Below are 10,940 nucleotides of genomic sequence, written 5' to 3' on the forward strand. Positions count from 1 at the left end.
AGAGAGAGAGAGAGGTAGAGAGAGAGAGGAGAGAGAGAGAGAGAGAGAGAGAGAGAGGATCTAGCTAGTAGGTTAATGGAATGATTCATAATAGTCATGTGAATGTAATTTCGGCCAAATCCCACATATCATTAACTCTTGATAATCCCAACCCACAAGAGCGTTTTATCAAACTCTAGTGGCAGTCTACAACAAATATATATTTAATATACTTATGGGAAATACCAGGGATATATTTAAACTATTATGATGAAAATGACTAAAATGTTATAGAATACACTGAACACAAAATAAAAAGCAACAATTTCAAAGATTTTACTGAGATACAGTTCATATAAGGAAATCGGTCAATTGAAATAAATTCATTAGGCCGTAATCTATGGATTTCACATGACTGGGAATCCAGATATGCATCTGTTGGTCACAGATACCTTTTAAAAAAAAGGATGGATCAGAAAACCAGTATCTGGTGTGACCACCATTTGCCTCATGCAGCACAACACATCTCCTTCACATAGAGTTTATCAGGCTGTTGATTGTGGCCTGTGGAATGTTGTCCCACTCCTCTTCAATGGCTGTGAGAAGTTGCTGGATATTGGCGGGAACTAGAACATGTCGATCCAAAGCTTGTTTGGGAGCTCGATCCAGAGCTTCCCAAACATGCTCAATGGGTGTTATGTCTAGTGAGTATGCAGGCCATGGAAAAACTGGGATATTTTCAGCTTCCAGGAATGGTGTACAGATCCTTGCGACATGGGACCGTGCATTATCATGCTGAAACATGAGGTGATGACGGAGGATGAATGGCAAGACAATGAGCCTCAGGATCTCATCACAGTATCTCTGTGCATTAAAATTGCCATCGATTAAATGCAATTGTGTTCATTGTCCGTAGCTTATACCTGCCCTTACCACCCACCATGGGAAACTCTAATCACAACGTTGACAACGTTGACATCAACAAACCCACAAGACGCCAAACACACTGTCTGCCATCTGCCCGGTACAGTTGAAACCAGGATTCATCCGTTAAGAGCACACTTCACTAATGTGCGAGAGTGGCCATCTAAGGTGAGCATTTGCCCACTGAAGTCGGTTTACGATGCCGAACTACAGTCAGGTTAAGACCCTGGTGAGGATGACGAGGATCTTGATGAGCTTCCCTGAGACCGTTTCTGACAGTTTGTGTATAAATTCTTTGGTTGTGCAAACCCACAGTTTCATCAGCTGTCCGGGAGGCTGGTCTCAGACAATCCCACAGGCTACACCCGCAGGATGTGGTGGCCCTGTGGTTGGCATGGTTACACACGGTCTGCAGTTGTGAGGCCGGTTGGACGTACTGCCAAAATCTCTAAAACGGTAGAGAATTGAACATTAAATTCTCTGGCAACTGCTCTGGTGGACATTCCTGCAGTCAGCATGTCAACTGCACGCTCCCTCAAAACTGCTCTGGTGGACATTCCTGCAGTCAGCCAATGGCACTGCTCCCTCAAAACTTGAGACATTTGTAGCACTGTGTTGTGTGACACAACTGCACATTTTAGAGTGGCCTTTTATTGTCCTCAGAAAAAAAGATGCACCTGTGTAACGATCATGTTGTTTTAATCAGCTTCTTGATATTCCACACCAGTCAGGTGGATGTATCATCTTGGAAAAAGAGAAACGCTTACTAACAGAGATGTAAACTCATTTTGGGCACAACATTCAAGAGAAACCTTTTTATTTCAAATCATGAAGCATAGGATCAACACTTGACATGTTGCATTTATAATTGCGTTCAGTGTATGTAGAATAAGCTGAAATCAAAGGGGATAAATTATGTTGGAGAAGGTTACCAAATTAATATTTGTGTAAACATAAACTTACCGTAACCTCTGAAGCGATGTCTGCATTTAACTGCCACCACTAGGGTACACAGTAACATCCCAAGGACAACCACAATGGCTGTGACCATGTCTGCAGACACAGTACAGTAACAGAATGAAGTACATGCTTTTAAATGTGCAGTAGGTCAAATCTGCATTCGTAATGCCGACGGTACATGGCGCCATTGTGATACATGCATACGGTATATGGACGACACCTTGCTATGTCTTTATGCAGCAGGGTAGATGTTTGTGTGACTGCGTGGGTGCAGGCTGTGAGGAACAGGGAGTGAGGAGACGGGGAGAGAGGAACAGGGAGTGAAAGGGACGGGGACTTCACACGCTGGGCTTTGGTTCCAAGGTTAAACAACAGAACACAGAAAAGAGGAGTGGAAAGGGAGTGATCTCACAAGGTTGAATGGGCAGACGAGAAAGGAAATTAATATGATGCAATCACAAACACACATTAACACTATTAGGCGTTTATATATATTTTTTTAAATCACGAGTAAACAAAAAAGTATCCATACCTGTAGAGTGAGATGAGTGTTTGAGTTGAGGTTGCTTCTCTTCTGCGTTCCACGTGATGTTGCCATTACAGAGGTTTGAGCTGCACTCACATCTGATGTAGTCTAAATGGGTGGTTGATGTAAAGCAGGTAGGATCTAGGCAGCCACCGACTACCATTTTGCAACCTACAGAGAATGACAGATTAACAGAGGTGTACACAAACGCCTATTTTAGGCTATTTGGATTTATTTTGGACTGTTTATGAATGAGAGAGGTTTACATTTCGCCTGCCCCATTCCTCAGATTATCAAGCAAAGAGGCAGAAAAAATGCTGTTGAAATTTCACAGTGTGCCTTTAATTTAAATCTGGTATCTGGTCTAATTGTGTCTGGTGTATGAAGGGTCTGTGGACATCTGTCACAAGGCCGTAGCCATGGAGTCAACAGGCAGCCTGCGTAACTAAGTTCACTCAGTGTGGACCACAGTGACAATACATAGCCAGCGGGTTGTTCTTTCCTTAAAATGTCTTGCACCCCCCTGCAATCGTCCAGCCATGCTTGCGGCACCTTCATAGGTTTGTCCTGGAAGTTGGGACAGAGGAAGGCCTAGACGCATCATCACATCACACGCCATCTTGGCTATATTTTGCCCTGTCGTTGATGACACTTCGTAGAGTCACAAGGATTTCTTTCTTTGGTTGTAGATCTGCAACTACAAAGAGTCAAACATATTGACTCCTGATCAACTCCTGATATATCCTGGGTACATTCAAACATATTGACTCCTGATCGACTCCTGATATATCCTGGGTGCATTCAAACATATTGACTCCTGATCAACTCCTGATATATCCTGGGTGCATTCAAACATATTGACTCCTGATCAACTCCTGATATATCCTGGGTGCATTCAAACATATGGACTCCTGATCAACTCCTGATATATCCTGGGTGCATTCAAACATATTGACTCCTGATCGACTCCTGATCAACTCCTGATATATCCTGGGTGCATTCAAACATATTGACTCCTGATCAACTCCTGATATATCCTGGGTGCATTAAGGTTAGTTGAATACGTCTGTGAGCACCATTGTTGGTCGCTGGGTGGAATGTGTGGCTGATTCATTTCCCAGGTAATTTAGCTATGATAGCTAACGTTCGTGATAGTTGGTTGATTGATTAGCACTCGCAAATCGGCCCGTTTTCACCCCAAAAAAATAGTTTCCCACTCCATGCAATTACTGACACTTTGTAGCTATGCAAATGGTCTAATTCAAAACCTAACTTTTTTCATTTTATAAATGAATTGAAACAATATGGCACTACTTTAACTAAAATGAAAAACCAAAAAGGGAATTTAAACATGTTGTATTATTAATGAATATAATTTGTTTGTTTAGGATTCCTGGCCATGTAAATAGTTATGTATGCTTGTTTGCATGTGACTATTCCTCTTTTGTTAGTTGATATTTGTTAATCATTTTTCTTTATATAAAAAGAATCTAAATAAATATCACCTTGTAGTTCTGCCACTGGCTGGCCATCGATAATACGAAAGAAGCCGACACAGCAGTTAGTGTGGGCACAGTACTGGATTGTACCGTTAACGCGACCCTCCTCCATATTCCTGGAGTTACGGGAACTGGTCAGGAACACACAACTCCTTCCCTGCTCCACCGCTGGAGCAGGAACACACAGTGACAGACATCCTGTACGAGAAAGGGAAGATGCGCCGAGTTTACAAAACATTAGGAACATCTGCTCTTTCCATGACATCGACTGACCAGGTGAATCCAGGTGAAAGTTATGATCCCTTATTGATGTCACTTGTTAAATCCACTTCAATCAGTGTAGATGAAGGGGAGGAGACAGGTTAAAGAAGGACTTTTAAGCCTTGAGAAATGGATTGGGTATGTATGCCATTCAGAGGGTGAATGGACAAGACAAAATATTTAAGTGCCTTTGAACGGGGTATGGTAGTAGGTGCCAAGAACTGCAACGCTGCTGGGTTTTTCCCTCAACAGTTTCCTGTGTGTATCAAGAACGGTTCACCACCCAAGGGACATCCAGCTAACTTTTATATATTTATTTTATTTCACCTTTATTTAACCAGGTAGGCCAGTTGAGAACAAGTTCTCATTTACAACTGCGACCTGGCCAAGATAAAGCAAAACAGTGTGACAAAGACAACAACACAGAGTTACACATAAACAAAAGTACAGTCAATAACACAAAAGAAAAGAAAATCTATGTACAGTGTGTGCAAATGTAGAAGAGTAGGGAGATAGGCAATAAATAGGCCATAGAGGTAAAAAAAATAATAATGACAATTTAGCATTAATACTGGAGTGATAGATGTGCAGACGATGATGTGCAAGTAGAGATACTGGGGTGCAAAAGAGCAAGAGGGTAAGTAATAATATGGGGATGAGGTAGTCGGGTGTGCTATTTACAGATGGGCTGTGTACAGGTACAGTGATTGGTAAGCTGCTCAGACAGCTGATGCTTAAAGTTAGATAGGGCAATATAAGACTCCAGCTTCTGAGATTTTTGCAATTCATTCCAGTCATTGGCAGCAGAGAACTAGAAGGAAAGGTGGCCAAAGGTGTTGGCTTTGGGGATGACCAGTGCATTATACCTGCTGGAGAGCGTGCTACGGGTGGGTGTTGCTATGGTGACCAGTGAGCTGAGATAAGGCGGGGCTTTACCTAGCAAAGACTTATAGATGACCTGGAGCCAGTGGGTATGGCGAAGGAATGTAGTGAGGGCCAGCCAATGAGAGCATACAGGTCGCAGTGGTGGGTATATGACTTGACACAACTGTGGGAGGCATTGGAGTCAACATGGGCCAGCATCCCTGTAGAACGCTTTGGACACCTTGTAGAGCCCATTCCCCGATGAATTGAGGCTGTTCTTAAGGCAAAAGGGCATGCAACTCAATATTAGGAAGGTGTTCCTAATGTTTTGTACACTCAGTGTGTAATAATTTAACTAAGATAGAAACACTTACAATATTATTTCACTCGACTAGAATAGAACAGAACGAAACGAAACAGAATAGAATGATTCAATGATGTTAAATCAGGGAAAAACTGAAATTCAGGAATAGGTGTAACAGTTTAGCTTCCGTCCCTCTCCTCGTCCCTACCTGGGCTCGAACCAGGGACCCTCTGCACACATCAACAGCTGCCTCCCACAAAGCATCGTTACACATCGCTCCATAAAAACCACCGCCCTTGCCGAGCAAGGGAAACAACTACTTTAAGTCTCAGCGCGAGTGACGTCACCGATTGAAACCCTATTAGTGCTCACCCCGCTAACTAGCAAGCCATTTCACACCGGTTACACAGACCTAGGTATACAATTATATAAAAACTGAGAAACTTCCTCAGAATTTTCCCATAAGAATTGCTTTCAAAATATTCTCATCCGTTTTCCTTTCTGCAAAGGTATGTAGGCTAAACTTTAAGGTCTTTGGTGATACACAAAGTACACAACGGAAACAGTATTCTTGGTGCTTCAAAACCATACACACTTCAAGGCCTTCAGATAGAAAACATTCAAACAGTGAATGGCAACTGATAGTCACATCAATAATTCTGCAATGATATTGAATTATGTATAAAAATGTCAAGTATCCCAAATTCCATGTCAACTTCAAATTATTAGCACAGTCATTAAATTTGATAAAAACATAACTTACCAAAGATGACTAAATACAACCACATTTGTTCTGTCTCTCTGTGAGCTGGCTGTAGGCTAGGTCTGATGTCTGTGAGCTGACTGTAAGCTAGGTCTGATGTCTGTGAGCTGGGATGGGAATGGAAGCTGAGTTTCCCACGCAGTCCAGCCCCCCTTCACTATCACACACCTGTGACCTGCACACACAGACACGCACACACTGGCTGATAAGGAGGACACAAACACTAAATTGTTCAATAACAAATGCATAGCAGCAACTTGTCTGCAATTAATAGCCTATAGCCAGGATTTTTTCTTCTTAAAGTAACTTTAGGTTATTAAAACAGTTATTAAAATAACAAGTATGTGCGATCTACTATGTTACATTTCATTGTATCTAATTACACACAATCTTAAATAGTTTGACATAAATGTATTTAATTTGTTAGTGTAAGTACCTTTATCGATGTGGCACGTTTCCTTCTCTCCTCCTGTATGCCCCCTCATAGACATCCCCTGTCCCCCTTACCTCATCTCTGTCAACCGTACCACAGACAGAAGGGGTAACTCAGATACGTCACAGGAGCTATAAAGTCGAAGCATCCGTTTAGAACGTTTTCTCACCCCCCAAATATGGTGGTGAGAGGAAGTCCAGTCGCGGGTAGTGGGAGAGGATGGAACTGGCTGAAACTGGGCCGACATTCTTCAAATTTTCTCATTGATGAAACATCTGATCTCAATACATTTTTCTGTTACGAAATCTGTTACGAACACAGTTTTACAGATTATTTTACAGATTTGACTCTTTGACAATTTATTCTTTTTTTTAATAAAAAAAAGGGCGCTGTTCAGAAGGAGTACAAGGTCTAAATGAGATTCTGCACACGCGCACTTCACAGAGAAGGCGTTCCCTAACGGAAATATGCAAATAAATGTTACAACGTGCCAATAGGATCTCGCTAGCTCGTGCTTGGCTCTGCCCACTTCCTTGCTTGTTCTGCCCACAATGCTTCATTTTCTCCCACTGAAAACGACACAGATTAACTATCTTGGGTTAGTTATAAATATATTTTTGACTGTACTGTTGAAAATAAGTAGGTTAGAGTAAAATTGTCCCATTCCAAATCATCATCAATATGATATGTTAAAGGAACGATATTTAGTTTATGGTCCCTGACATAAACTAAATACGGTCTCGGAGCTCGTTTTTTCTCCCCGAGTTCCCAGTTGTTCGGAACGCTCGGACGTCGGATATATCCGCGTTCCCAGTGATTTTAATATGTGGAATGAATATTGGGTCATGTTCATTAAAGCAAGCAACGGAAAACAAACATTAACGTATTTTTATTGGATGCTAGGTAGTTCCTCTCTGTTTCAGTTCGTTTTCTTCCGTTTGGTGCCTAATAAACACGACCCTGATTAAGATTCATTTGAATAATTGGATAGGCTACCTTGCTAGGCTGATCAATAGGCTACACAGCCAAGATTCTCAGTGCCGCCTTTGACAAGAAATCAAACGCAATTGACAAAATGGACAAAGTAACTTAGTTTCGTCTTCTTTTGCTCTAAATGGATTCTAGTTACAATGTTTAACTGAACTGGTCGATCTTTTGAACCGTTTTCTGTTCCACTTCTTCTAGACTGGTGTTTTGGGATTATCTTTGCTCTCCAATAAACTCGCCGAGATTTTCACAGAGGATTCGGAAAATGACAGAACGTTCTATGGGTTTTCCGACTGTGAAAGTGATCTATGTGAGAACAAGGTTTGCTATAAGTGTAATTCTGTGCATTTATTTTGCACCTGTTTACAAATTATCCAGTCAATGAGTTTATGCTATTTAATCGGGTCTTGTGAAATCCTAATTTATACCCTCAGCGAGTTACTTTAATAATAGGCCTTATTTCAAAATGTACTGTTTGGAGGGAATCAGATTTGTATGGACCTTGTTCTCATTCAGTGGTTCTATATATATATATATATATATATATACCCCGTCTTTCCACCAGAGTTCAGACAGTGGCAATCCAATGGATCTCAACGGCAGCCCCATAAAACAGCCTGTACCCCATCGCTTCACATTACGGGTGGTACTGCGCCCCCGTAAACTAGCCACACCAACTCCTCACTCCAGTGAAGAAGAGGAGAGGAAGATGGAGGCTGAGAAGGGAACAGTCAGATTTGAAGTTGAAGAGAAGCTGGTGACCGAAGCAACACAGCCTGTTAAACAACCGTCAGGTTCTGATTCTGAGGCTGATCTAGCACAGTCTGGATCTTTTCTGGCCAAGAGGGCCCAGAACATCAAGGCTAACAAAGCTATGGTAAACGTGCCTTTTGGTAAAATTACCACACACTCCTGAGAGGTGACAATCAAATAACGTCACGTTTATCTGTACAACTAATGCTGTGTATTCCTTGTTTTAACTCCGTCTCCTGCAGTTGGCTCAGTTGATAGCAGACCTGCATAAGATGCCAGGAGCTGCCCTGCTGAAGAGTCACAAAGAAGGCAATCTTAAAAAGGAGAAAGGCTCTGTGAGTTGATTCCATGTTTCTTGCTTACCATGGATAGGCATGTTCAATATATTCAAGTCTCTAGAGCATATGCATTGAATGCAGTGGAGTGAGGGAGATTGGGTGGGATAGATGCTGTTCAACTTTCAACACCTTTTCTATTGGCCAGCGCAGGTTTCTTCAGCTTTTCTATTGGCTAGTGCAGCTTCATTGCTCCTTGATCTCTTCCTATTTCCCCTGCAGCGAGCGCCCCGCTCCAAGGGCGCAGTAGGGAAGTCCAGGACGAGCCCTAACAGATCCTCCCAGAGACGGACCCGCTCCATGGGGGGGGCTGAGAGTTTGGAGGCCCCCCAGGAGGAGAGAGCGCTGGAGCTCAGTCTGGAGGAGGAACTATTGGAGGTTAACAAATACCCTTTTGACGCGATCATACCAACCCAAACTGTGCTGCACCGAGGGTGGATGCCGTAACCAAGCTAGCTCAGTATTTCTTGGTTAAGTTCAGCTTTGTGTCCCCAGTATGGTACAATAACCTCTAGATTCACATAGTATGAAATGTAGCTTGTGATGTATAGAGATTTGTTCTGGTAATAGATTTATCAACGAGCGGTCCACTCTCTGTTCCAGGTACGTGGTGATCCGAGGCAGAGGCGTGCTCCGCGTCCCAAACAGGCCAAACCTCACAACATAAGACCTGTGGAGGAGATCACTGAGGATGTGCTACTGCTGGTGGCAGACCACACGACAGAGAAGGTGTACAACAGAGCCACAGTAAGTTAGGTCTCACCAAAGTCGAAGGGGTATTGTCTTGTGCGCACGATACAATACAATTTTGTTGACCAATTTGCATAAAAAATGTATTTTTGTGGTCTCTTGTTGATTTGACGTCTGTTTGATTCTCAGGGCTCAACGTGTCACCAGTGTCGCCAAAAGACTACCGACACCAAAACTTGTTGCCGTAGTGAGGAGTGTCGTGGTATAGTGGGACAGTTCTGTGGCCCGTGTCTGAGGAACCGATACGGAGAGGACGTCAGGAAAGCCCTGCTCGACCCGGTAGGAACTCCATCACTTGTCTTTATACCCTTTTCATGTCAACCAAAATCTTACTGTGCTGGCTCTGATATTTTATTTTCTCACAGTTGCATAACCAGGCCAGCACAGTTAACGCCTGATGTGACCTGGCTTGGTTCAGCTGAAAAAAAAAAAAGCACTAATGATTCATCAATATTTTTTAAGTCTTTAGTCTCCCTGCTCGTAGAAAGTAGTTCAGTGGGTAGTAGCCTACAGCGTTCATGGCTACATTAACTATCCACATGTTAATACCATGACCTTTAGAGCCTAGCTGATTGCAAGAACTCTGTCAAGAGCCTATTGCAGGTGCATTGGGTATATGAGTCATTCGGACACTCTCTAGGAGGTAGAATGTATTTATTTTTCATGTAACTATTCTTGTTGTCCCCTGCTGCAGGACTGGCGGTGTCCACCGTGTCGAGGCATATGTAACTGCAGTTTCTGCCGTGCCAGAGACGGACGCTGCCCAACTGGAATCCTGTTCCCTCTGGCTCAGTTCCAAGGCTTCTCTGATGTCCACTCTTACCTCAGCAGGTCAGCTCTACCCCGAACCCTTACTCTCTCTGGCTCAGGATCCTGTGTGGCACAGCATGAGGCGTCACTACAGACCCGGGGTTTGATCCCGGGCTGTATCACAACCGGCCATGATCGGAAGTCCCATAGGGCAGTGTAAAATTGGCCCAGCGTCAGGCTGTCATTGTAAATAAGAAATTGTTTAAAAAAAATACCAGGGCTTCTGTCCACTCTTACCTCAGGTCGGGCCATGTGCATCTAGCCTCCGAGTGCTGATCTAGGATCAGTTTCATACATATGGCCCCTGAAATTCATCCTGTTATACTCTACTTTAGGGCACAGCCACTTGTAGTTTTGAATAGCAAGAGTTTTTCTTCCCTCAAATTGCAATTATGACATTGTATTTTTTTTTTAGTCTTCACAGTAAACTGACAAATGAGGACTGAGGATCTGAATGGGAGCCTCAATGTCCTTATCTGACCACCAGGGGGAGCAGTTGCAAATCACTGGTCTGGGAATACAGAAGTTTGGCACCTATCCAGATGAGGTTTATGTTCTATAGTTCTAACATGGTTCCTACTGCTGTTTTTGATATGAATGTTGATGATTTTAATCAGATTTTTTTCAAATAAATGATTTGACGGTGTCTGATTTTAGTCGTTCACTTTACTAAGGACTTGTCACAACACCAGTCAACTCAGATGCTAACGGGGCGGACACGTCAGATTTAAAGAATATGCCATTTAGCAGACACTTATCCAAAGCAATTTAGTCACATGTGCATGGTTGGCC

At 42.8% G+C, this 10,940-nt stretch overlaps 2 protein-coding genes across 8 annotated transcripts in view; one reads left to right on the top strand and one right to left on the bottom strand.

The window, feature by feature from the left end:
• The window catches only part of LOC109880429 (anti-Muellerian hormone type-2 receptor), a 19,383-nt gene extending 12,711 nt beyond the window's left edge, over positions 1-6,672 (bottom strand). Inside the window, exons 1-5 of one of the 5 annotated variants that reach the window (XM_031823577.1) lie at positions 6,517-6,667; positions 6,081-6,255; positions 3,895-4,086; positions 2,396-2,560; positions 1,867-1,956 (exon numbers count right to left, since the gene is read on the bottom strand). In XM_031823577.1, coding sequence (XP_031679437.1) covers positions 1,867-1,956; positions 2,396-2,560; positions 3,895-4,086; positions 6,081-6,105 — 472 coding nt within the window. In that variant the 5' untranslated portion in view covers positions 6,106-6,255; positions 6,517-6,667. Of the gene's footprint in view, positions 1-1,866; positions 1,957-2,395; positions 3,087-3,894; positions 4,087-6,080; positions 6,256-6,516 lie in introns of those variants that run through there. The other 4 variants (XM_031823612.1, XM_031823652.1, XM_031823697.1 and 1 more) reach the window with 4 other exon arrangements.
• Positions 6,673-7,479: 807 nt separating this feature from the next.
• LOC109899822 (cell division cycle-associated protein 7) lies at positions 7,480-10,794 on the top strand. 3 transcript variants are annotated; one of them, XM_020495393.2, is made up of 9 exons: positions 7,480-7,597; positions 7,699-7,821; positions 8,066-8,377; positions 8,496-8,588; positions 8,811-8,966; positions 9,192-9,335; positions 9,468-9,617; positions 10,033-10,169; positions 10,564-10,794. In XM_020495393.2, the coding sequence occupies exons 1-9, from the start codon at positions 7,589-7,591 to the stop codon at positions 10,592-10,594; spliced, it is 1,155 nt and encodes a 384-aa protein (XP_020350982.1). In that variant the 5' UTR covers positions 7,480-7,588; the 3' UTR covers positions 10,595-10,794. The 3 variants fall into 3 exon arrangements, with proteins under 3 accessions (XP_020350982.1, XP_031679744.1, XP_020350991.1); XM_031823884.1 differs by having other exon boundaries at positions 7,699-7,810; XM_020495402.2 differs by having other exon boundaries at positions 7,486-7,810.
• The last annotated feature ends 146 nt before the right edge of the window (positions 10,795-10,940 follow it).

The sequence above is a fragment of the Oncorhynchus kisutch genome, linkage group LG1 (genome assembly GCF_002021735.2).
Source record: "Oncorhynchus kisutch isolate 150728-3 linkage group LG1, Okis_V2, whole genome shotgun sequence".
In the NCBI taxonomy this organism is placed as follows: Eukaryota; Metazoa; Chordata; class Actinopteri; order Salmoniformes; family Salmonidae; genus Oncorhynchus; species Oncorhynchus kisutch.

What these genes read in the sequence shown, in the direction of transcription:
- LOC109899822 (XM_020495393.2), top strand. An exon ending in TCAAGGCTAACAAAGCTATG is followed by an intron (nt 8,378 to 8,495) that starts GTAAACGTGCCT and finishes CGTCTCCTGCAG; the next exon opens with TTGGCTCAGTTGATAGCAGA. An exon ending in TGGAGGAGGAACTATTGGAG is followed by an intron (nt 8,967 to 9,191) that starts GTTAACAAATAC and finishes TCTCTGTTCCAG; the next exon opens with GTACGTGGTGATCCGAGGCA.